At 35.2% G+C, this 23,320-nt stretch overlaps 1 protein-coding gene across 3 annotated transcripts in view; it reads right to left on the minus strand.

The window, feature by feature from the left end:
- Positions 1 to 237: 237 nt before the first annotated feature.
- PHF14 (PHD finger protein 14) overlaps positions 238 to 23,320 on the minus strand; it is a 162,168-nt gene continuing 139,085 nt past the window's right edge. For 2 of the 3 annotated variants that reach the window (XM_066196773.1, XM_066196748.1), the window contains exon 18: positions 239 to 1,034. In XM_066196773.1, the coding sequence (XP_066052870.1) occupies positions 960 to 1,034 (75 nt within the window). In that variant the 3' untranslated portion in view covers positions 239 to 959. Of the gene's footprint in view, positions 1,035 to 23,320 lie in introns of all 3 variants that reach the window. The other variant, XM_066196765.1, reaches the window with a different exon arrangement.

Genomic DNA, 23,320 nt, shown 5'->3' on the forward strand with positions numbered 1-23,320 from the left:
TTGAACCTCATAAACCAGAAAAGAATTCATAGGAAATATCGCTTAAGCACAGGCGTGTTGTTTTTAAAATATCTGAAAATATAATTTACACAGAGAGGATAAAATTGGGGATGGATACTATTTACAATCTGATTTAACACTCAGTGCAAAAAGTAACAGTAAAAGCAAGGGTAAATTGGTAAACAAAATTAGGACTATATGAAGAAAAGTAATTTTAGATATTTATTACTCACTTGAAGGTCTAATGATACAGAAAGAAGTTATTTTATTTTGTTAGAATGGAAAGATTGGCATGAGGGAATTAAACCTGGGTAAGATGGCCTAATCAAGACATTCAAAGCTTGACATTCATTAAAAGACAATGATCACATGAAGATGGATGAGAATTACATAAGGAAAAGAATAATGCAGCAAGAAACCGATTAAAAATCACAATACAAATGTAAAACTAATTACTTCTGGAAAGGTACCATACATATCAAAAAGTTTTTGCCTCTACCCACTCCTCAGAAACATTTATTTTAATCACGGATCAGAAGAAATTTCGAAACTCCTTCAGTAGAACATATTTATCTAACTTTTAAGAATCAAAGCTCTTGCTCAGAAATACCAAAAATATGTCTGAATTATAACTATCCTTTAAGGATAACACTGCTTTGCAGAGTAAAACAAAAAATTGCCCCAGTTGCTTAGTAAATGCTACAAGTGATGAATAACCCATCAGCTTTCCATAACGTGTTCAAAAAGCTTTCAGAATTTTATTGGTAAAGTACTCAGTTCTGATAATTCAGCTTTTAATGTAATCAAGAATATCACCAGGAGCTACTTAATTAATTCCCCAGTGCACCATGAATTTAATTTTCAATGACTTTATTGAGAACTTTTTTGTTAATTTTACAATGAGAAACTATAACCACTGTTACACAACTTGCAAATATTTCAAACAAGACAGCAATCTCCTATTTTTTTGATTTTTTCTGTTCCAAATTCAGCTCCTGAGATGGATTTTCTGCTTCAGCTTCATTTTCATCTTCCTGTAAAAGAAAATGAAAACCTGAACATTAATCAATTTATTGAAAAAGTACACTTTTTCTGCTTACGCAGATGTATGGAATTCTGTACAGTCTTTAGCTATCTTTTGCCTGACTAATAAGCATAAAAATACGCAAAAAAGACATTTATTCAAATGATTGATTTTGCTCAATAGTTTAAATAAAAATGGTAAGAAATTTAAACAAGTCTAATTGCCTCCATTTATAGCAGAAGAATAATTTAATGAGTAAATATTTTACTGACCATTTACTGGATAGTTACATAAAGAAATTATTAAATCACAAAGAGATGACAATATATTCAAATGCCTACTGCAGACACTATTACACACCTTTCCTTTGTTCTTGACCAGAGGTTCCCACTAAATTACTTTTGAATGCAAGAACTTTCATCATTGTACTTAAAATTACTTTTGAAAAGCATCTGCCATTGAAAAATGTTTCATTTTTTTGCAACCAGATATGTTTACTTCACCATTTGATAAAAGACAATAAATTTAACTTCAGAGACACTTTATGTGCTGCAGCATCATATTTTTGTCCCATCTAGCATATTTTCTTGACAGGTCTGCCAATTTTCCAATTACTTGTACCACCATATGTTATCTGAAGATCAGTCAGGTCTAAAATAGGAAACATGAGCATGTCAGGCAGCAGCATGCTTACAATATTCTACAGCTTCAGCTCCAAGAGTAAGGCTCATAATTCACTATGGGTTCCTCTGGATCTCACTGAAAAAATGAAGTGACATCATAATGCCTGCTTCCATAGGAATGGATACTGTTTTGTGTCTGGTACAAAATTGTGACCTCCAAAGTATATATTACAGAAGAATGAGAAAACTGTTTTATAAAGCAACTTGCAACTCATCACATCATGAACAGTCCTTATCCCAATTTCAAAGTATGACCAGTTTTCTAGTCTGCATTCTAATTCAATTTACAGAGAATCTTCTGCATTCCAGTAACACAAAGAAGAACTGAACACAAGTTTAGGAATGAAGAAGCATCCTGGCTGCTGTAACAGTACTCATCACAAGCCAACAGTTGAGAGAAAGGAAACACCAGGGACATTTGGGTGGGACCCAGTAACCCTAGTAACCCGACGTGTATTTTCCTGATTTAAAAGAACATTTTCATTCTAGTAGGAAAATTACTTTATCCTTTTGTATCCTAGCCCTCCCTTCACCATCAAAGCATGCATTGGAAGGATAACTATAATATTTAGAGGTAGAAAATATATAGGAAGGCTACATGGGCAGCACAAAATAGAACAGCAGTAGAAAATCTCATTTAAAAATGTGATCTCATAATATGTTATGCCCAACTGTACTAAAATGGAAAAGCTAGTTGTTCTATTAAAGTAGCAGATACTCCAAGCCATCATGCCTCTGAGTCCTCCTCCTCCTGGGGACAGCCTAGGCACTGAGAAATATTTACATGACTGACCACTAAAAGCTTTTTTTCTTCTCTTTCTGGACCATCATCTTCAGTTGCCTTTAAAACATGTAGTGCTCTCTGTGGCTCTTTTCATTTAGCTAAGAAAACATGTCTGCATGTGTGTGCAACCAAACACTGAAGATTCACTGAAATTAGAAGTGTAGAATATATTAAAGAGACTGCAATGTACAGTATACATACAGAGGTTAAACTTCAAATGGAAACACACACGGCAGAATCAGAAACAAAAAAGGAGTAAGGTGTTACTAAGCTTACTGCTTACAGGTGACGAAAGAATATTGTGGAATAAAAAAACACTCACAGGAAGTTTTGGCTGCTATGGAAAACCAGACAGGTTATTTAATGAAGAACATGTCAATAAAAGAACAGCAAATCTGCATGCTTCTGAAGGTCCCTACCTGCAGCAGTTGTATCCCAGGTGACCTCAATGCCAACTAATCCGCCTCCCTAGCACACAACTTGACATTGTTCTGATGTCCTGACTTGTGCTCCCTCATATAAGAATATAAACCCTACACTACCATTCTTTCCCAGAACTCTTCACATATTGCTTAGGGCTTCCTCTCCTAATAGATGGAGCATGCAGAAATTTCAGAGACCACAGGGCCATACCTTCACTGAGAACTACAAGAGACTTAAGGCACATGAAGCACAATACTGAATATTGGCTTCCTGAGTTTTTTGATGGCAAAGAAGTTTTCATCCAATGAATGAGGTTTTTTTTTAGAGACTCTTCTGCCTTTGTGTAATTCTATGCTCAAAAGATCATACTTGAACTCTGGCAGAATTCCCAGGTTACAGCAGCAGCTGCAGTGATCAGTGTATTCTGAGATGCAGAAACAATGGCTGTTGGTGATGGCAGCTCCAGGATTTGCTTGGGTTGAATACTCCAGACGGAAGCATCAACTTTAGGATATTTTGCAGAACTAATACATTTCCTTTGTTGATTTCCTCTTGCTTCAACCAAGTAAAACATAGTCAAACAAAATCCAGATGCCTGGCTGATTTTTTTTTTTTTATTTATTGTTCTTTTTGCATTTTTATGCACAAAAACTTTCTATCATTGAATGGAGCTATGCTCCACATAAAACATCTTAGTTTTGTAAAAGGGTTTTCACTCCATCTTGTTTTCCAAGAACAGAAACACACCTCATTTGGAAACAGCAACAGAAGTTCGCTATCTCTGAACACAGGTGTCTGCTGTGCAAAGCTCAGAGTAATGGTGTTTGATCCTTCTCATAGCATGAATTAGCAAGTGGAGTAAACTTTTTCTGTTAGACATGCCTTGAGCCAGATCAGTTTCCAGGCCTGTGTACTGCTACATGAACAACAGTGCCACCACAAACAAGACGGCAGGAAGGATTTTTGGGAAAACACACTGGAAAGTATGAACCACCAGTTTTGGCACTCATGCAGCTTTCTACCTGAAAAGAAGTGACAGCAGAGGTCTCAGAATGGCAATATCAGAATAAATTGGGACATGAACCTCTACAAATTATAAGAAGTGTTCTATTACTGCCAGTATTCTTGGGGAAGGTCTGAACTGGCAATTCAGAGCACATATTAACCATACTACAAGATGTGAAGACTCACTATTATTTCAGTTTGCTGACAGTGCAAGATTTCTATGAAATACTTTATCTTCTTTTTAGTAGCCCAAGAGGCAGCCCGATGATTGCACACAGAATACTGAAATGGCTGGAGTTTCTAATGTCATTAATAATGTTTGAATTTTCATCTACATAGCCTATATAGCCTAATTATCATGAAATTATGCAAAACAGACTGCAGATTAAATATATTTAATATATTTGTTTTAGTAATTATCACCTATCATTATCATTATAATGCTTTTAATTCTGATGAATAGCAAAGGAAAAACTTTAATTTTCATGTTATCTGTTAAAAACCAGTCCATGATGGCAGTTTGCAAAGTTTCCATTACCAGCAGCTACACAGCAGACAAAATACTAAATTCTGGCTTCTGCTCACAGAAATGCAGTTCACGTTATTTTTATTAATACCTTACATCTCTTTTTTATATTATTATTTATCTTTCTTAGTCTTCTATGACTCTAACATCTAGGGCTTTCTGTTCTAAAAACCCTAAAATCAAAGTAGTTTTTCCTAGCAGATGTCAAAAGTCAAACTTTTAAAATAGTCCTTGCCATCCGATGCCAAAAATCAAACTTGTCTCAGTATCTTTTGTGACTACAGACAACCATAGTCTCAAATATCATATAGTGAATACACTCACCAAAATGAGTGTGCCTCTGCACAGATCTGATGACTTGTAATAGCCAAGGGAGGTGAACTCCTCAAGACTGTACTACTACTCCTACTGAAAGAGTGCACTTAACAGGCCAAAGATTATTTTAATATTGAAATGAATGAGGTTTACTAGTCTGGAATTGATGTTATTACAGATTTACAAAACCAACAGGGATAAGTAAAAGTACAAAGAGCATTACAAAGTGCTGCTAAACCAAACACTCTGAACTGAAATGCCAGCTCAGGAGCTCCTTAAGCCACCAGTGACTGGACACCTCATCTGCATCCTGATGACACTGATGGAGAGATGGACCTTCCACATCAGTTTTCCTAATGGTGCCTTTGCCCTGGCATCCCACCTTTTCTCTGATGGAAACAAGGCACTGGATTAAGAGTCCTTTGGGTGCTCTACAAGTGTTTTCAAATGTCCTATGGACATCTCTTCTTTCACACTTCTTAGTCTATACTTGGTAGCTGAGCATTTAAGAGTCACAGCAAACCAATAGGGCCAGGAATTTAGAAACGAGACCCTAAAATCTGCCACATAATTAAGTGTTTGATTTACTGAAGTATTAAGCACTCAATAGGTTTGCTGAAGTTAATGAGAATACTTTGATATTAAGATATCTTTAGGTGACAAAAAATTAAAGCTAAGAGTCCTTCAAATTGTATTTCTGAAGTTTTGAGCTGACAGTTGAGAAAAACTGTGATACATTTTCATCTCCTTTGAAAGCATGTTTAAGGTCAACCACACTATTCTCTGACCGAAGAATAATGGGCCTAAGACAGAAAGTTAATTTTGTAGTAATTATTATTGAATATTCCCCTGTAGACAAATTCTGGAAGGAGAAAAAAAAAAAAAAAAGTCTAGAAATAGGGGTTTGAGTACCCCTTTCTCTTTTTACCCCCTCCAACCAATTTCCTTCAAAATGTCTGAGAATTTCTTTTTCCTCCATTCGTTAACGAAATAAAATCTGGAAAATGACAGTGAATTACACAATTCTTAACTCTACAGGAAATCTGACACTCTTCTGCAAATAGAACAGATCACACATTAATTAACTGTGCTAGGACATGCATCAATTCCCACTTCTGTTTATTGCACCACACTGTAATATCTAGAGTTTCATTACAATGTTGCATATTTTGCCAACCAATATTCTAAACTTAATAAACAGCTATGTATTACAGGATTATGTAAAGAATCATCTGAATAATAAGAAAGTATGCAAAACACAAAAAATCCCTGCTAGAAGGAGGAATGACTAAAGGGTTGTCTCTGCTGGTACATAAACTAGAAAACAGCATCTCAAAAGCACTCAGGACCAAATTCTGACACCAGTACTTTCTAGAATATCTTAACCCAAAAGACCTGCAATATGACTAACGGACTAAAGTATAAAGGATGCCCAGCTGGCATTTCATCTCGCCTCACAAAATCTAGCTAGTTGAAAACACCAGTTGGAAGTAGGTAAAAATACTTTTAATACTCTTAAAAAATAAATCAGGAAAAAAAGGAATTTATCAAATATTAGAGCTTTTGTTTATGTATGTCTTTATTGTGAAAGTCTAGGTTCCAAAGTCACAGGCCAAATCTGGAAGAAAATGAGTGTCAGGGAAAAACTGGGAGCTAAGATAGTCTCTCTGTTAAATCGCCAGAAGGAAAGCATCCAGCAGCAAAATTCAAAAGTTGTTTTGATTCCAAAGCCTACGTTATCTTCTTCAATAGTATTACTGACAACCCTTGTAATGAACAGTGGTGCAAAACTAAGTACAAATGGAACAGTTCTTTACCAATGGTTATTAGAAGCAAATATAAATTTCTTGTGATAGATGACAGTTTTCTGTCACCATAGCTCTAAAGTGATAAGGCAGCTGTTTGTTTCCCAAGAAAAGGAGACCCTCGCTACATGGATCATTTTCATAGTGACAGCCCTGACAAGTTTGACATTTGCTTCACGAAGAATTCTAAAGCAGCCATCAAGAAAATGCCCCCTTTGGGACCACTGGATATCTGACAGTTGTACCTTTTAATGCGCAGTGCCATTAATTCTTACTGTCAAAGCCCACCAAAGTCCTACAGCACAATCTCTGCTGATCTGGTACACTATAAAATGGAGGCTATGAAGGGACTAACCATTACAATGTAAGCAAACATGACATCAATTAACTGGAAGCAGCTCTCCACCCCACTTTGTTCCGTGAAAAGAGCAATGCTGCAGTGTTTCCTTACCAAGCACTACAAACTGCCGAGCTCTAGGTGGCAATGCAAGACCAGCAGAACTACTTTTACACTAAAGCTCCTCTTTAAGAAGCTACAAGCAGCTGCATGTTTTTCACAAACTCCTTCCTTTAACTCACACTGCTACAAGAACTTTAAAGTCTTTTTGAAATGTTTGTCAGTGTTCTGTATTTTCTATTTCCTTGTTGCTAATTCTGATTATACAGATAAATGTACCATCGCAAGAGCCCTTACAGTCAAATTTCATTTAACGCTTAGTGCAGAAGTGGAATTTCATGCCAGATTTCAAATCTTCCATCTGTTCCTCTCCTTTTTAGGAGACAACCATTCCACTGAGTGGTCCCTTTGGCTGACTGCCACTACAGTTGGGATCCTCTTCAGGGCAGGTGGTGCTTGAAAACCAACCATTGTTTTAAAGGTTCAGCTGGTTCTCCTTGAAGAAAGTAAAGGAAAATGTTTCCTCTTTAAGAATTTGAGTCTCTAAAGGTTCAGGTTTATGAACATTCGACTGCACCTATAAATGCCTGGATATCACAAACCTGCAACATCAACTAAGAGATGAAAAGCAACTTTAACAGGACTGTACCATGCCCATATAGGACAAGTCTTAATTTTCAGTCCAGTGTGAGAGGGCACTCTAGTTTTCAAATCTGAAACTGTCATGAGTAAGATAATTTCTAAGGCAAATTTGTCCTTCAATTGTAATAATTACATATAGCATATATAAACACATACATGGAAACCACATTTTCTACCTATGTAGCAACATAATAATTCTTTTTATGAATTGTGAATTTAAAACAGAAAGTTCTACTTTATATGTACTGGTAATACTACTACAGAATAATATTTCATAGCCTAGAAATACATATTATAATGAAGAAAACTGAAAATATTTATGGTTATACTCTCACTGTATTTACACTATACATTTACTAAATTATAAGAAACAAACCTTATTCATGTTTGTATTCTTTATACTAGGAAATGAAATGGCTTCTTCTTACAATACTTACATGAGAACAAAAGCCAACAATAAGGAATTGCTAGCTCTATTTCTTAGTACAATTTAATGGACTGAAAAAACCAACTAAGAAGCACAAGTTTTATTTTTAAGAGCTCAATTTTTAGGCTCTACATGTATCTTGGTAGGTACTAAATGACAGCTGAAGATTTTTTCATGCTTTAACTGCTTTCTCAAGTTTGTGAAACATAATCTGCATATAATCTATATATATCTATAGCCCTTTATCAAGAGGTCTGAACATTCTTTGCTTCAAAAATGATTAACAACATTAAATGGAAAAGTATTAACATAACTTAATATAACAACTGAGTTATACAAAAATGCTTCTGGAAGCTACTGTCAAGACACACTGCCCAAAGTTGGAGGCAGCTGAAAGACATCAGTGTAAACATCGCTGAAGGACATGTTTATAACGGAAAAAGACAGCACAACCATATGAAAGGAATACATTTATCTCAATAACAGAGAAAATACAGACCTTAATGAAAATATTTTAGGAAAAATGAGTGCATTGCATGCTTCTGACCAAAATTAATTAGAGCTTAATGCTTTACATTCCCACCATAATTCTTTAAATGGTGCATTTATTTCATAGTAATAAACATTCGGTTCATTAAGTAAAGTTCAAAATCTGTGTTACTCGCTACATTTAACAACTTTTGGCCCTCTTCTTCTGTATTTCTTGATTCAGGTTTCCAAAGCATTGAATAAGCACTTGAGAAACACAATTAAATTTCATGACTCTGCATATTTAGGATTCTTATTTCATTGAAGACAAAGGGCAATTAATCTACCATTCTATACTAAATTTCAACTTTAGTGAGCCATGATAAATACTGAAATGAACTTACAGGAAGCGCTTAATTAAATTACTGTAAAAAGCATAACTAAAGTTTTTACCTTCCTTATGACAAAAGAAAATGCACATTTAATTGGAGAAACCTACTGCAGTATTATAAATTAAATAACTTGGGAATTTATGAAAATATTGCTAAAATGTAACAGATAAAAATTTAGAAAGCTTTTTTCTTTTTATTTCATCGGAACAATTCACCTGAGTACAGCCATGAAATGTTCACATTCCAGGCATAAATGCTGGAACTTTCAATGGAGCTAGTATCATGACATTGCCTTCATTTAGCAATTTATTTTCCAACATGTGATATAAGCAAATGTTGTAGAAATGATTTTATATTTGCTGTAATACTGAACTCCTATATTTAGTCACAATCTGTGAAGTTGCCAACAAAACAGATAGAAATGAATGAAGCTCTAAAAGAAGATGAAGGCTAGACTGTGAGCGCGAATAGAATCTGTGCTACTTCTGAAGCAATTAAAAACTAAATAGACCATTCTTAAAAAAAACCAACAACCCCCATTCCAAATTCCTTTCAGCAAATCCCCCAAACACATACTGATATTAAAATTCAGAAATTCAGAATTCAACAACTATAAGTAAGCAAATGTTTCAATTATTTCAACAACTTCAATTAAATAAAATCCCCAAAAGAGCATTTTAGGACCAGATCTGTAGTGTCATATTAGCAGTCCCATCCATCTCTCATGGAAGATGTACTCTTTTACTACTGTTATCATTCATTTAATCTGAATTAACACAAGCACTGCAGCCCTACCCATAAGTCAAAATCATTGCTTTCCAAGGTGTACAAACATACTTTTAATTTGACTGTATAGAATCACAGAATGATTCCCTTCATCCATTTGGCTACGGACTTGAAACCTAGTAAAACAAGAGATCTATGGCTTTAAAGGTTGGTTTGATGGTATCAGTTGGTTTGATGGCAAAGGAAGTGTTGTAGATTTGTTTTTACATTTTGACTTCACTGCTCTATTTGAAGGATCTTATTCTGAGCCTGTAATCATGCCTGAACAGTCCTGTTTCTTACAATTGTTCTAAGTTGCCTTAGAAGCATCAAGGGTGTATTGGTAATAAACACATAGTCAATTTGGAATCAAAATTGTAACATTTAATATACCATGGTTTTAATAGTTTCAGGCTGGTCTGCTTCTAAATTAAAAAAAAAAAAAAAAAGGGAAAAAAAGAAAAAAAACCAGTGAATCAGATTTAACAGTAGATCGCCTCAAAGTCCATTCCTCTTTGCATTTCCCAGTGAGGATTGAAAGCCAAATACTATTTAATTCAGTGGGTATACTGAGGAATGTTTTGGTAATCTGTCATGATAGCCATGTTGCTTCACTGTAGTTTTTTGAAGTCAGAATCAAATTAAATTCTTTCAACTACAAAAAATGTGATGTCCAACCATTTAATGTTTCAAGTATCATCAAAAGGACATTTCTAAAAAATGCATCCTGTAAAAGCAGCTTCTGCCTTCAAACATACTCTGAAATCCTTCCAAAACTTTATATCTAATAATATTTATACACTTTGTGGAAAAAAAATATTAGTTGCCTTTTAGAAAATTAGTATCAAATTAATTGACAGACCTCATCTTGGTGCTGGTAGTCAACTGCACACAGGGCTTCTTATATGTTCATTGTGCATTTCTTTCTGATAAATTTGTAAGTCACTGTTTCACTAAACCACATCAAAGTCATCTTTTGGTTTGTCAACAGCTTGCTTCCCATCTCTGCCTACCCTCCAACAAACGTTCTTAGAAGAGTGGGAGAAAAAATACTTTGATGTGATTCAATTACTGAAAAGCTATATTCTAAAAGATTCCCTAAGCTAGGGAAATTTGGCTATAACTAATTAGTGTTTTGCATATTTATGATACAAGAGCTCATTACAGAGCTTACATTATAAATTGTTGTTTATGTACTTTTTCTTTAACACTCTGAAGTCACTTAATATCATTCATTGAAACTCCTTTTGAAGCTCACTAAACTCTATGCCTTAGAAGGCTTTTTGTCTCCCATTACATTATATCACAATATTTCCAAGTCATAATATTCTTCACCATATTCTTTACCATTAAGGGGCACAACTTGCAAACATGTATACATGCATCTTTACATTCAACTCATCTGATTACTGAGCTGAAAACTACCATCAACTGGGGCTACATATGAGCTACACACTGTAGAACAACACTTCTCTGGAATGGATACCAAGTTTAAACAGACCCTGAGTCAAGCAAGCCATTTTAATTATGGGTCTTTAAGAGGAAGCTGAGCTACTTTCAGACATCTATGTTTTCCTGAAATCCTAGTGCTGCCACTCAATGGTCTCTACAGAGTTTCTGTCTGTCACCTTATGGAGGGTCAGCTACGGCCCCACAGTGATGTTTGGTACTTGCTGCTCTCTGCTTTTGCTCAACAGCTGCTCTTGTACCCATCAGCATTACCTAACAACATCAAGAAAAAGCTTCCATCATCATTCATTTTACTTAGTTGCAATCTATTTGGTTTCATTCTTTGGCTTTTCTCTTTCTACATATACAGGAGCTCCAGGAATTGGATATCATTATGCTAAGAATTAACAGCCAGTAGCTATTGCCTTTTTTTTCTTCTTACTGATGATTTAAGATAAACTTACCATGTCTCCTTTACTCACAAAACTGAAGAGGCAGCATATATGAAAAAGGTTATGTAGAAAAAACAGGCTCATGTTTGCCTTTGGCAAGTAACACTTAGTATTTGAGATAACTCATTTTATTGTCCTCTCCTCTACATGTAACTTAGATGACCAACAAATCAAGAACCACAGAAGCCTGCAGCACTGCCATTTAAATCAACATTTAAATTTAGAAGAAAAAGATAACTTTACTACTTATTCTGCCAGTGTAATTTTAAAATAGGATTATTAACTGTATATAAGACTGTAAAGAAAATACAGCAAATGTCATCTGTTTTGGCAGACAACAAATCAAGGATCTTACTTTTCCTACATTACCTTAAGTCTCTCTTTGTCAATACTCTCCTGAACATCAGTGAAAGTTAGTAGCATTAATTATTTGTTACTTGAATTGGAGTTAGGTATTTTCAATTCATTTGCACTCCAGAAACCTTTCAGAAGGTAAGTTCTCAGAAGAGCAAATAATTAAAAATTTTGTTAGCTGTTGCTTCCCCTGTCCACTAAAAAATTCCACCAAATGATGCTTTTTAAGACCTAGATATAGAAAGGTCTCTAGGTCTCCTTCGAAGATTTTGCTGTTCAAAATGATAAATGATAATACATAAATATTTATCTATAATATTAATAAAAAATCCAAATCTGGCCAGGTCATATCATACCACATGCTATATAAACACATCTGGGGAGTTTGATCATGTAGAGTCGAAAATCAGTTATGAAAACAAAACAAAAGAAGAGAAGAAGTAAAATATCAGGAAAGCTAAGTAGGTCAGGATGACGGTCATGTACATTAATCACATTTTGATTCCAAGTATGGATAATAAATGAAGAATGATTAAAAAGTGGCTATCATCAAAATGTATATAAAACTATTTCAAATAGATTTTTTTTAATAAAACAAATAAACTGATTGTACATGACAGATAAAATATCAGTTGTTGTAGATATTTTATCCAAACAATACTGAGGCTTGACTCAGTCTGTAGAGGTGTCCTTCTGAGTTAAGGTCAAGGGGAAAACTCCCTGTGTAGGAAAAGCTGAGGAAACCTCTGGATTTCTGGAAAAGGTCAGTGAAGAAGAAATGGAGAAGTGGTACTTACCAGGTCTTCTAATCTAAAGGAGGCATCACTGACAGAAACCAGCATAAAGCTAAAGCAATGTGTTGATAGTAAAGCAAGGTCTGAGACTCAGATAAGGAATTTCTTAGGTGAAATCTCGGACATTTGAACCCCTACTATAATACTTTCTTGGCCTGGGGGGTGTGGAAGTTCAGCTCACTGCTAGAATGTTAAAGAACTTACCCGTAAAATGTGAACAATAATACTTTCAATGTCAGGATGGAGCTCTATGCATGAAAAGATTTATATAAGTGCTAAGTGCTGTCATTGTTACTACATTCACTGAATATAGAAGACTTTAAAAGCATTAACTTTTCTAGCACAGAACATCACCCCTTCTTTCTGAAGCCAGAAAACAAAACATAAAATGAGTGTAGTTATTGCAAGAAATTTTCTGGCTTTAAATTCTGATGCTTTTTTTTTTTTGTGTCTAGAAAAAGTTAACAACCATTAATAGCAGGAATTTTATGATCCATGACATTTTATAATATGCAACAACCTATAAAGTATATGAAAAACAGTTTTACTTCATATAAACTTGTTTTTTGTAAGGAAATTATTTAATTGGAAAGATGCTTTGAGAGCAATCAGAAAGCAATGCATTAAAAAGGTGTCTGGTTTGGAATGATGAATAGAGAATGGAGTCGATTTTAAAAGTATAATGTAATAAGGAAGTAACTACTAAGTCAGTCCAAGTACATCAGCTGGTGGGATCAAATGAAATTGATGTCTATTTGTCCTTCTCAGAATGGGAAGCACTTGCTTTCCAAGGAAGACCACATCGTAATGGAATTCAAGGGGTGGTCTGTTATCTCTCTGTGAAAACTGGTCATCTGGAGTTAGGTAAGATTTTTTACAGGAATGTATTTTCATTTTTAGGCCATCTTGCATAATTTGAAGATAATTTTTAAGACTGTGATCAAGAATTACATCTTTGGGTGTAAAAAACATTTAGATATTTATCTAATAATTTTGGATTTTTAAAAGGTATCATTTTTGTCCTGTCTTGTGCCTAGAATTCAAACTTTACTGTCCACTCAATGAACAGTATAAGTTTCACATACAATATTATTTTCATCCAAGAACAGCATTCATTTGTCCTAGCAACATCACATTTTCAGACATGGTGAGCACTGTCTCTTCATATAACCATTTTTTTTCTCTTGAAAATCTTTATTTCATTGAGAAAAATAAAAGGCAGAATTTTCTTTCATATATTTAAAACTTTAATTACAGGAGGATTGCTACTGATACTGCCCAACACATTAAAATACTTTCTCTGAACAGAACTGTCACTAATACAGTATTTAAATTTACAAAGTGATTTCCACATGAATGGGATTGTTCCAGGCTGAAAACAACATTTTTAATACCATAAACAAACAAGAGATGAATGCACAAAATGAACTGTTTAACAGAGGTTTATGTACCCCTTGTGCATTGTATTTGGAAATGAAGTCCTTAAACTCAGAAGCAGGGGATTCTCTGTGGATTAGAAGAGAGACATGTGGTCCTTTGAGCAGCATCCTTTTTTACAAAATTTGGCACTAACACCCTGTTTGCTTCAGCAAATGACTTCATGCTTTGTCTTTTTAATCCAATTTCCACCATAATATAGACTGAAGTGTTGTGAAAATACTGGAAGGGGATGCCTAGAAATTTATTGCATTAGAAATCTAATCCAGGTGGTAATCCAATCCCACACAGCACGTTTTTCATTAACTGAGATATTTAACCCACAGATGGCTTTATACAAACCAGCATTCTGCACTAGCTATGACTGGAAATAATTCTCACACATCAACACATGACTCAACAAGGCAGGTAAGAGGCTAAGTCTGACAAGAAGAGGAACAGTCACTCTACTGAAAGCTACAATAATTGATTGTAACACTCATCCCAAGTTGAATAGCTCAGATTTGTAGGTTATTACAGCAATAGGTACTTTGCTGGTGCAGCCCAGGAGTGTATAAGCCCTTCTATTCAGCAACAGCTTTGCCATTAGGTACTGTCTCCTCTCAGGTGAAAGCACCACATGTACCTTAAACAGCCACCCCACAGCAGACAGGAGACCATTCAGAAAAATCTTGTTCATAGTTCACCATCACAGAAAACAGTATTTTCCTAGACAATGATCATTGCTACTTTTGTCTTTTATTTTTTGAACTGATTCTTTCCTGAAAAGGACAGACACTTGCAGATGCCAGCAGCTTGCTCTGTATGTGTCCTGGCCAGAAAACCAGCATTCCCATGTTCTCTCTGTAGAAGGCCTAGGTCCATTTGTGTCTCAAAGGCAACACAAGGCTGCTGCTCATTTCTTGTGAATATGATGTCAGACTTTGATTTGCCAAGGATTTTAATAAAAAAATTGAAATCCAACAGTCTTTAGGAAACTTGAACATGGAATCATACCACTAAGATACTCCCATCACAACAGTGCCACATACCTTTTTATCCTAGCCAAACAAGTATCTATTCATAGAGGTGCTTGTGTTTAACATGTCTTGAGCAAAGCAGAAAGAAAATGGTGTATACCTGTATTAAAAATTTCTACCATTTGTGAAGCAAACATTTTCTTAATGTATTTTCTTTCGAATTTGTCAGTTTTACACTCTTCTTCACAGAAAGGTAAATTTGTTCCTTAATAATTTCTGTAGTTTTTCACAAAGTATAAGGTTTTGTCTATAAAGGATATTTCAAAGTTAGGCTGGTAGAAGGAAAAAATTGTGCAGGAGGGAGGAAGAATACCCAAAAACCCAGAAAATACATTACCTGGAAATATTCTTTCCAATGAGATTTGAACTGCATTTTTCCTGAACTGGGTCTCAGTAATAAGCTAGCCTTCTTGCTTAATGAACAGGATTTGTATTCCTGGCCTATGTAAAATACAGGCTGTATCTGTGATTCTCTTTTTCCTGTTGTTTCTCTAAGTAACTGAGATTTTTATTTTGTCTGAATAGTTCATTAAATGCAACACAGCCCTCCCCTACTCCTTGGGTAAAGTTCCAAAGATATTTTTTCATTTTCAAGGTCTTATCCACTGATACAGAGAATAAAAGGGAATTTTCTCCATGCCCAACTGTTGTTTTGAGCTGATAACTAGAAAAAAGCTGATGAAAATAACATGTCTCAATGTTGCTCCACTTTCCTCCCACAAACTGCTATCTTAATATGTCTAGAACTTCACACTTAGGTGTATGTTTCACCACCTTTGGGCTTGTTTCCTTCTAGCTTTCACCACCTACTTCACAGAATTATCATCTTTTAACCAGGAAAGTTCCTGGAGATCTTAAAATTCCTGGATGATGCTTAAAATCTTAGTGTCATTTCCTTTAGATACAAGCTCTTCTTTCTTTCTTTGTTGCTGCTCTTCATCTACTTCCTTAAAAGAACATCTTTCTTTTGGTACAAGAATAAGGTAGACATAACAGCTTTCCACTGATAGGTATGTTTAAGGTGTGGGACTGAGCAGACTTCCCAAGAAAGGAAATTTCTGGCAGTTGTTTTGCTTTTTCAAGATTCTGAGTCATAATTTTTCTTCTGTTGTTCCACTTAAGAGTATTAAGACAAAGAAACTGAAACAGGCACCAGTCTCTCTCTCTCTCTCTCTCTCTCTAAAGAGCTAAAATGTATTCTGGGACTATGTTGCAACTAGACAACCAGCACCCACATGGGCACAGTGACATATTTTTGTTACCACTTTTAGAAGCCAGATATTAAAATATTTTAGAGTTCCCATCATATTAATGTTTCATCACTCACAAAAATTTTTTAGATTCCATAGGAGTGACATCTATAGCCAAGACATATGCCATGAGATATGTAGCAAAGGGATTTCCATGAAATGTGACACACCGAGCCCCTCTGATCACTGAGGTTTAGCTGGAAAGTAAGGGTGTGTATTTTCTGCCAAATTGCTATACTCTTAATGCAACAGATTCTAAAAGTGATAATAGCAGCTTTTGTCTCAAGTGTTAGAGGTTTTCTCAGGAGTGCAGCAGGTTGTGATCATATTTATATCAACTGAGATATTTTTTCTAACCAACTTCTATACATAAAATCATCCTGACTTTGCCATGCCAGATGCATCTGCCCCACTAATGCAAAAATATTAAATGCATAATTGAATTTCATTTCCTTAGGGCATATGACTTCATAACCCATGGCAGGAAAGGATGAGAGGAGTCAATTAACAACAAAATACCTGTCCAAACATATGAAAGGCCAGATCTTCTCAAAAGCTTGCCTTGTGCTTTCTACACTAATGAACCAATGATCTATCACGCCCTTCAAAACCAAGCAGTAGATACTCTGCAGTTAACATTTTTTTTCAGAGGCACTGTCAAGGATATGTTGCTTAAGAAACTTTCAGTTCAGAAAGCCCTAGGTGTATGTCTCCTGATTGTGTCACTGAAATACCATTTTCAAATGCAAGACTGGCTGACTTGCTGAAATTTCTAAGCCATGCACTTACAGCTATCTGGAATGCTATCATGAAAAGACCAATACGACGTCACTTCTGACAAGTGACAGCCTTCTTTAATGAAGTTATTTGGTGCTGGATGTGAAGCATGTGAAGTGAGCTCCCCCGAAAACATTCTGAAGATATGAATTCTCATGCTGGAATGCAGAAGCTGCCACCAGTCAATCAAAATTTAACAGATTTTATGATTCAGGAGTTTGCTTGCCTCAGAAGCATTGATGTATGTTTGAAAAGAGTGAGGTACTAGGAGTCAGCCTGCCTGCTCCATCTCCCATGAAGACATCACACTTGCTCTGCAAAATAGACAGGATCCCATGGTGCTGGAAGGGGTGAAGACAACCAAGGGCTTCTCAGTACCTTCATTTCAAAGCACAAAAAGCTGACTTGGAATCGATTCATCTGATGTCTGAAGATACTGAGTTTACCACAATGAGAAAAGCCCCTGCTATGTGCAACTATACATACTAGTAGCCTAATGCAGTTTTTCTCTGATGAAGTTTTCCTACACTATCTACAAGCCAATATTTTGAAAGATGCACTGCAATTCCAGATTTGCCAGCATGGATCTTCATAGCCAAAAGACAAACAAATGTGCTGGCCTAAATAAGTGCCTGATTTCCATGAGTAGGATCCCACACTTTGATACAGACATACCCTCATATGCATCTCCTTTATTCTGAACCAGAAAGCAGTGGAACCTACCAGTTAAAGCAGGTTCTTATCCTGTATGTAGGCAGCTGTTTGGTTTGAAGGACTGTGTTATTTTGAGCCCTCTGACATAGCTGACCAGAGTTCAGTGTACATAAAAAGCATAGTGTTAAAAAAGCTCCCTAAGACCTGAACAAAGCATAACCAAAGGTAATCAGTTAATTCCTATGCAGTCAGATATAGAACCACTGAAAATTTCAATTATTGTGACTCAAATTCTTCTTTCCTTTGAACTCTCTGAAAATTTGGACATTTGCTTTCACAAGATGCATTTGATGGACAGTAGAAGGAATGCCTAGAACATAACTCATCATCCTTATGTTCCACATTGATTTTAGGATGCAACAATGCAAAAATTCCCTAATACATATGCTACAAACATTCTGGCAAGAACAGCTGGCAAGCCGTTTTACAGAGTGCCCATCCAAGAGTAAATTGCACTCTGTCTGCAAATAATCACAAAAGGTAGAGATTTGGAGTCTGTAGGAACTGAAAATGTTTGCAGAAAGAATTAAAATTGAAATTGCAAGTTTCTTTCAAGCTACTGATCATGCAGTATTAAACAAGCTTTACTGCCTTATCATAGCAATTACTTTTTGTTTCACATTAATGACATTCTTATCATGCCTGAGATGCTAATGCAATTTGACAACAGCAAATACTGTAAGATCACTTAGCTTATCCATGTCACTTGTGGGGACAAACTCACAGCCTTACATTAAAGACCTTCCAAACATACTAATTGCTTCTAAAATGGACTGCTTCTGTGATTTTGTCATAGAAAGATTCATTCTCACATTGTCCTTTAATATCTGATTTCTAAAGAAAACAATTATCACATTTCTAGGCAGCAGTTCAAAACCAAAACACTGGGTATACCCCATAAAATTATATTTTGATGTTTCTTATTAAATACATGACCTTACTAAATCTCCCAGCTTATTTCATCATCAGTGTGATGTGATACTAATTAGTGATTAAATTTATTACTGGAAGAAAACACTTGGGAGTTCAAAGTAAAATTCTCACATACATCAGAAACAATAAGACTTCATTTCAGCTTTCTGCTTGTTTGCAAAAAGCTGTGATGATGCCTTGAGTCCTTTGTGATGGGACTGACTCCAATAAAAGCAATGTCACTTCTGATCAGGTACCTTGGAGAGCACCTCTCTCAGAAGACTGCAAAGCTGCAGCTGGAATTAAGGAGGTAGTAGCCATAAATGTGGGAGTTGCTGCTGCAGGACTTGGGAAGAGTATTCACAAAGGAAGCACAAAACCTAAACACTCACTGTTCAATAGCTTAGAGAAACATGGGATAAGACACTTTAAGGTACTACAAATCAAAAAATAATGAAGGGACAGCTGCAAATTCTGCAAAACGGATGCAGGGTTTCATCACAATCTTTTCTCTTCTGTTATTTCCTTACAAATAGTACCAACACTTCCCTGCATTTTCTTGCTAAAGAAGCCAGAAGCAGAGCTGAAAATGTGGTGAGATACCACAGTATTTATATGAGCTGTAGTATTTGTGTATAAAATGCTTCATTACAACTGTATTTTGGATTCTAAATATTGTATTATATTCTTATTAATCCAATCACTTTGCTTTGTATATATTTAAACATAATTATATGCTGTGACATGTACCTCTCCACTACGACACTTACTGCTAAGGCTAATTTTAACTAAATTAAGAGTTCATCCAAATACACTCAGTATACACATATTTTATATTTTTTTTCCAAGACTACATTACTATTCTACAAAACAGTAAAGTTATAGATATATCTTAAGTTTTCTGTAAGAATAAAATGGGCACCTTTAAATTGACACTAAACATATGTCACAGTTTTCTAATGTCTTCTAAACAAAATATTTGCGGGATTAATAGGAAGTTTACTGCAAGCTTGTTTTAACTTTGTCTTGACCTTCACATTTTTGTTTTGAGAAGGGTTTTTGTATTCATACATATATTCCTGTTGAAGACAGGGTTAAACTTGTCTGAAGCATTTTAATGAAATACTGAAGACCTCCTTTAATTTATGGCATATATATTTTCAAGAAGGAAAATGCTGATATTATCTTGGTTATAAGCTCGCTGCTGAAATGATTTAGATATTCTTTTCCTTTCACACAGTATCAGTATAAAGCTTTTCTTTGCATGCAATGAATTATAGTTGACACTCCAAACCTATTCTATCAGTATCTTCTAGTTCAGAAAAATGAGAAAACATAAATATTTATTCTATGTATACAGAAAAGACACTGGACTCTGATAAAAATGATCCATTATGAAGTGATGAATAACTGTTACATGTGTCACACTTAGTAAAGGGCAAAAAAAATTGCCACTTTTTAATATGAGAATTTGAGGTTATTGTGCAAATAAAAATGCAGTAGTTTTATCATAGTGAGCTGATAAGTGTTTAGGCCCAGTGATTTTTGATGACATTGACTTCATGACTCTATGGATGATGAAGCTGCTTGATGCAGATTCTTGGTCTGATTTGATAAAGCCTATTAATGATGTGCTTTAACAATGGAAAGACATTTATGCAAACAACCTTCCATTTTCCTGGTTGATATGTGCAATACCTCTCCAGCTTAAGTTTACCAATTAATAAGACTAGGAATTAATTTGTTCCATTCTGTTCACTGTCTTTAATCTTGTTTCTATTGCTAACTTAAGTTTCAACATTATGTAGAAAAGTAGAGGCTATTATAACCTGCTCAATAATAAACACTGTAAGAAAAAAATGTGTAATTTCTAAATATTTAAAACAGTATTATCAGCCTTACGATCAGTCTTTCCTTAAAATAAAATAGATTTCTCCTATTAAGTGCAAACTCTAGCCAAAATGCAGTAAAAAGAACTAAACATTATTTATTTTTTTTTTAATCCACAATGTCAGGTTTTATACTAGAAATGAAAGCTCTTTGAGGTAATTCTTTTCTTTTTTACTTTTTGATTCAGTGATTTAAAACCATATAGCCCTGACTGCAACACTGAAATCCATTCATGATACAAATTATGGAGATAAAAATACATACCCAAAATTCCAAGTTCTTAGGGTAAGGTTGCCACAAGAAAAGTGTAATATTTAATTGCACAGAATTATTTTCTAATTTGTGTTATGGGAGCTTCACAGACCATAACACTGAGACCCTGTGCTTGTTAAATTCAATACATATTGATTTAAATGAAAATAAAGTAGCATTAGTTCAGTAAATAAAAAATAAGGAAGTTGCAAAGCTATCATACTCTGGAAGATTGGCTAAGACATTTTCTCAAATGTCTTAAACAGTCAACAGTTTGTATTAAACAGTCAACTAGAAATCACAGTTAAACAGTGAACTAGAAATCACAGTAGTGCCAAGCACTTTATAGATCCTGACTTACCTCAAAACAAAATCCAACCTGGAACCACAACACATCTGCAATAATTATGTGAAAAGCTTAATTTTTGGCACTATTTTTTGGCTTCATCACTACATTGGCAGGTTAACTTGTAACATAAAGAAACAAGGAGCTACAATGGATAGCAGCAAATATTTCTCTAGTCCAGTTTCTTGCCACATAAAATGGCCCCAGAGAAGACTGCAAGATGAAGGCATTAACAAATCAAATTTACCCATATTACTTTCCGAAATTAACTGTTATTATACACAAGTACTTTGGAGATGAAATTCCACCTGAAACACTTAGTATCATATGAAGAATTTAGAAAACATAGGCTGTAGGAATAGTATTTTAAAGAACCACCAAGCTCTTCCACCTTTTGATCTTAGATAAAATAATTGAAATAAATGTTGATTTCAAATTTCCTCTGAGTTTTTAGTGCTTCTGCATGAGATCTTGAGGCAGAGATGGAGGGATAAAATGTATTTCACTCCACGGCATAAGAGAGATGTTGGAGTCATGCTTGTGGTGAAGAAGGAAGTTTCCTCTATTTCACCTTTCCTACAGTTACAGGGAATGGATTTTTTTTTTTTTTAAGGTTTTAATGTGCTTCCCCTTTTTGAATATCTTGGTGCCTCTGCAGACACTAAAAGCTTTCTCAAGTAACACCATGACTTCAAAATTGGGTTATTTTTACTCTACTGCTTATCAGGCTACAATATGAAAAATGGTGACTTTAGGATTATCTACCCACTGAATAAAACCACCATCTTTGCCTCGATTCCCATTTTAAATATCACCCTTGAAACTACAAAGCGACTATTAAACCAAGCAACATTTTGCAGAAAAAAAAATCTAAAAGTTCGCACAGCATGCACACGCACACAAATTACATTCTGTGAGTGAATCCATTTTTAAATGCTGACTTACTGAGATCTTTTTCCCAGAGCTAAATATATAAATAAAGACTGTCAGAAAAGGAGAATAAAAATAAGCATCTAAAAGCCTTTAAAATCTCTGCTCCTTTCCATATGTTTTCTTCATGTACTTAGTATCTTGTCTTCCATTTTGAGCATTGTATCTCCCAGTTTCAGAGATACATTAGAACAACTACACCTTTATTTTGACTAATTTTTTACACTTCTGTAATGGGTATTTTCTAAAGGCCTTGTCTAAACTCTGGACATTAATTTTCATAATATCCATGTGACCCTATGTGATCAACATTGGGTTAACTGAGTTTACCTACAGTGCCTATAGACAAAAAGTCTACTGAAAATTTGGGGAAAACTGTAGTCAAGTGCAATCAAAAGATAGAAAAACATACAGGGAATGAATGATTCTATTGTCAGTTGTACAGATTTAAGGCAATTTTTTTCCACTGGCAGCTCATTTTGGAATTTTGATTATAAGTCTTCCAGAGATTAGAAGCTATTGCTTGAATTTTTTTCTGCTTTCAGATAGAATTCTCAGGTTAGAATCCTGGATTTGAACTCTGAATCATGGAATTATGGAATCATTTAAGTGGAAAAAATCTCTAAGATCCCTAAGCCAAACCATTACCCTGCCAATGCCAAGTTCACCAGTAAACCATGCCCCTAAGTGCAAGAACTACAAGTCTTAAAAATCTCCTGGGATGGTGACTCAATTATTTCTCTGAGAAGCCTTTCTTTCAATAGATTTTTTCTTAACATCCTATCTAAACCTCCCCTGGTACACAACTTGAGGCCACTTCTGGTCTTGTTACCTGGGAGAAGAGACCGACCCCACCTCAGTGCAGCCTCCTTTCAGGTGGGTGTAGAGGGTGGCTGAGGGTCCCCTCAAGCTTCCTTTTTTCCAGACTAAACATCCCCAACTCCATTCCTGCTCCTCACAAGACTTGTGCTCCAGTCCCTTCCCAATTCCACTGCCTTCTCTGGACACACTTCAGCACCTCAGTGTCCTTCTTGTAGTGAAAGGCCCAGAACTGGACACAGGATTCGAGGTGTGGCCTCATCAGTGTC

Source organism: Chamaea fasciata, unplaced genomic scaffold (assembly GCF_029207755.1).
Source record: "Chamaea fasciata isolate MVZ Bird 193981 ecotype frontalis unplaced genomic scaffold, bChaFas1.0.hap1 SCAF_1, whole genome shotgun sequence".
NCBI classification, from domain to species: domain Eukaryota; kingdom Metazoa; phylum Chordata; class Aves; order Passeriformes; family Sylviidae; genus Chamaea; species Chamaea fasciata.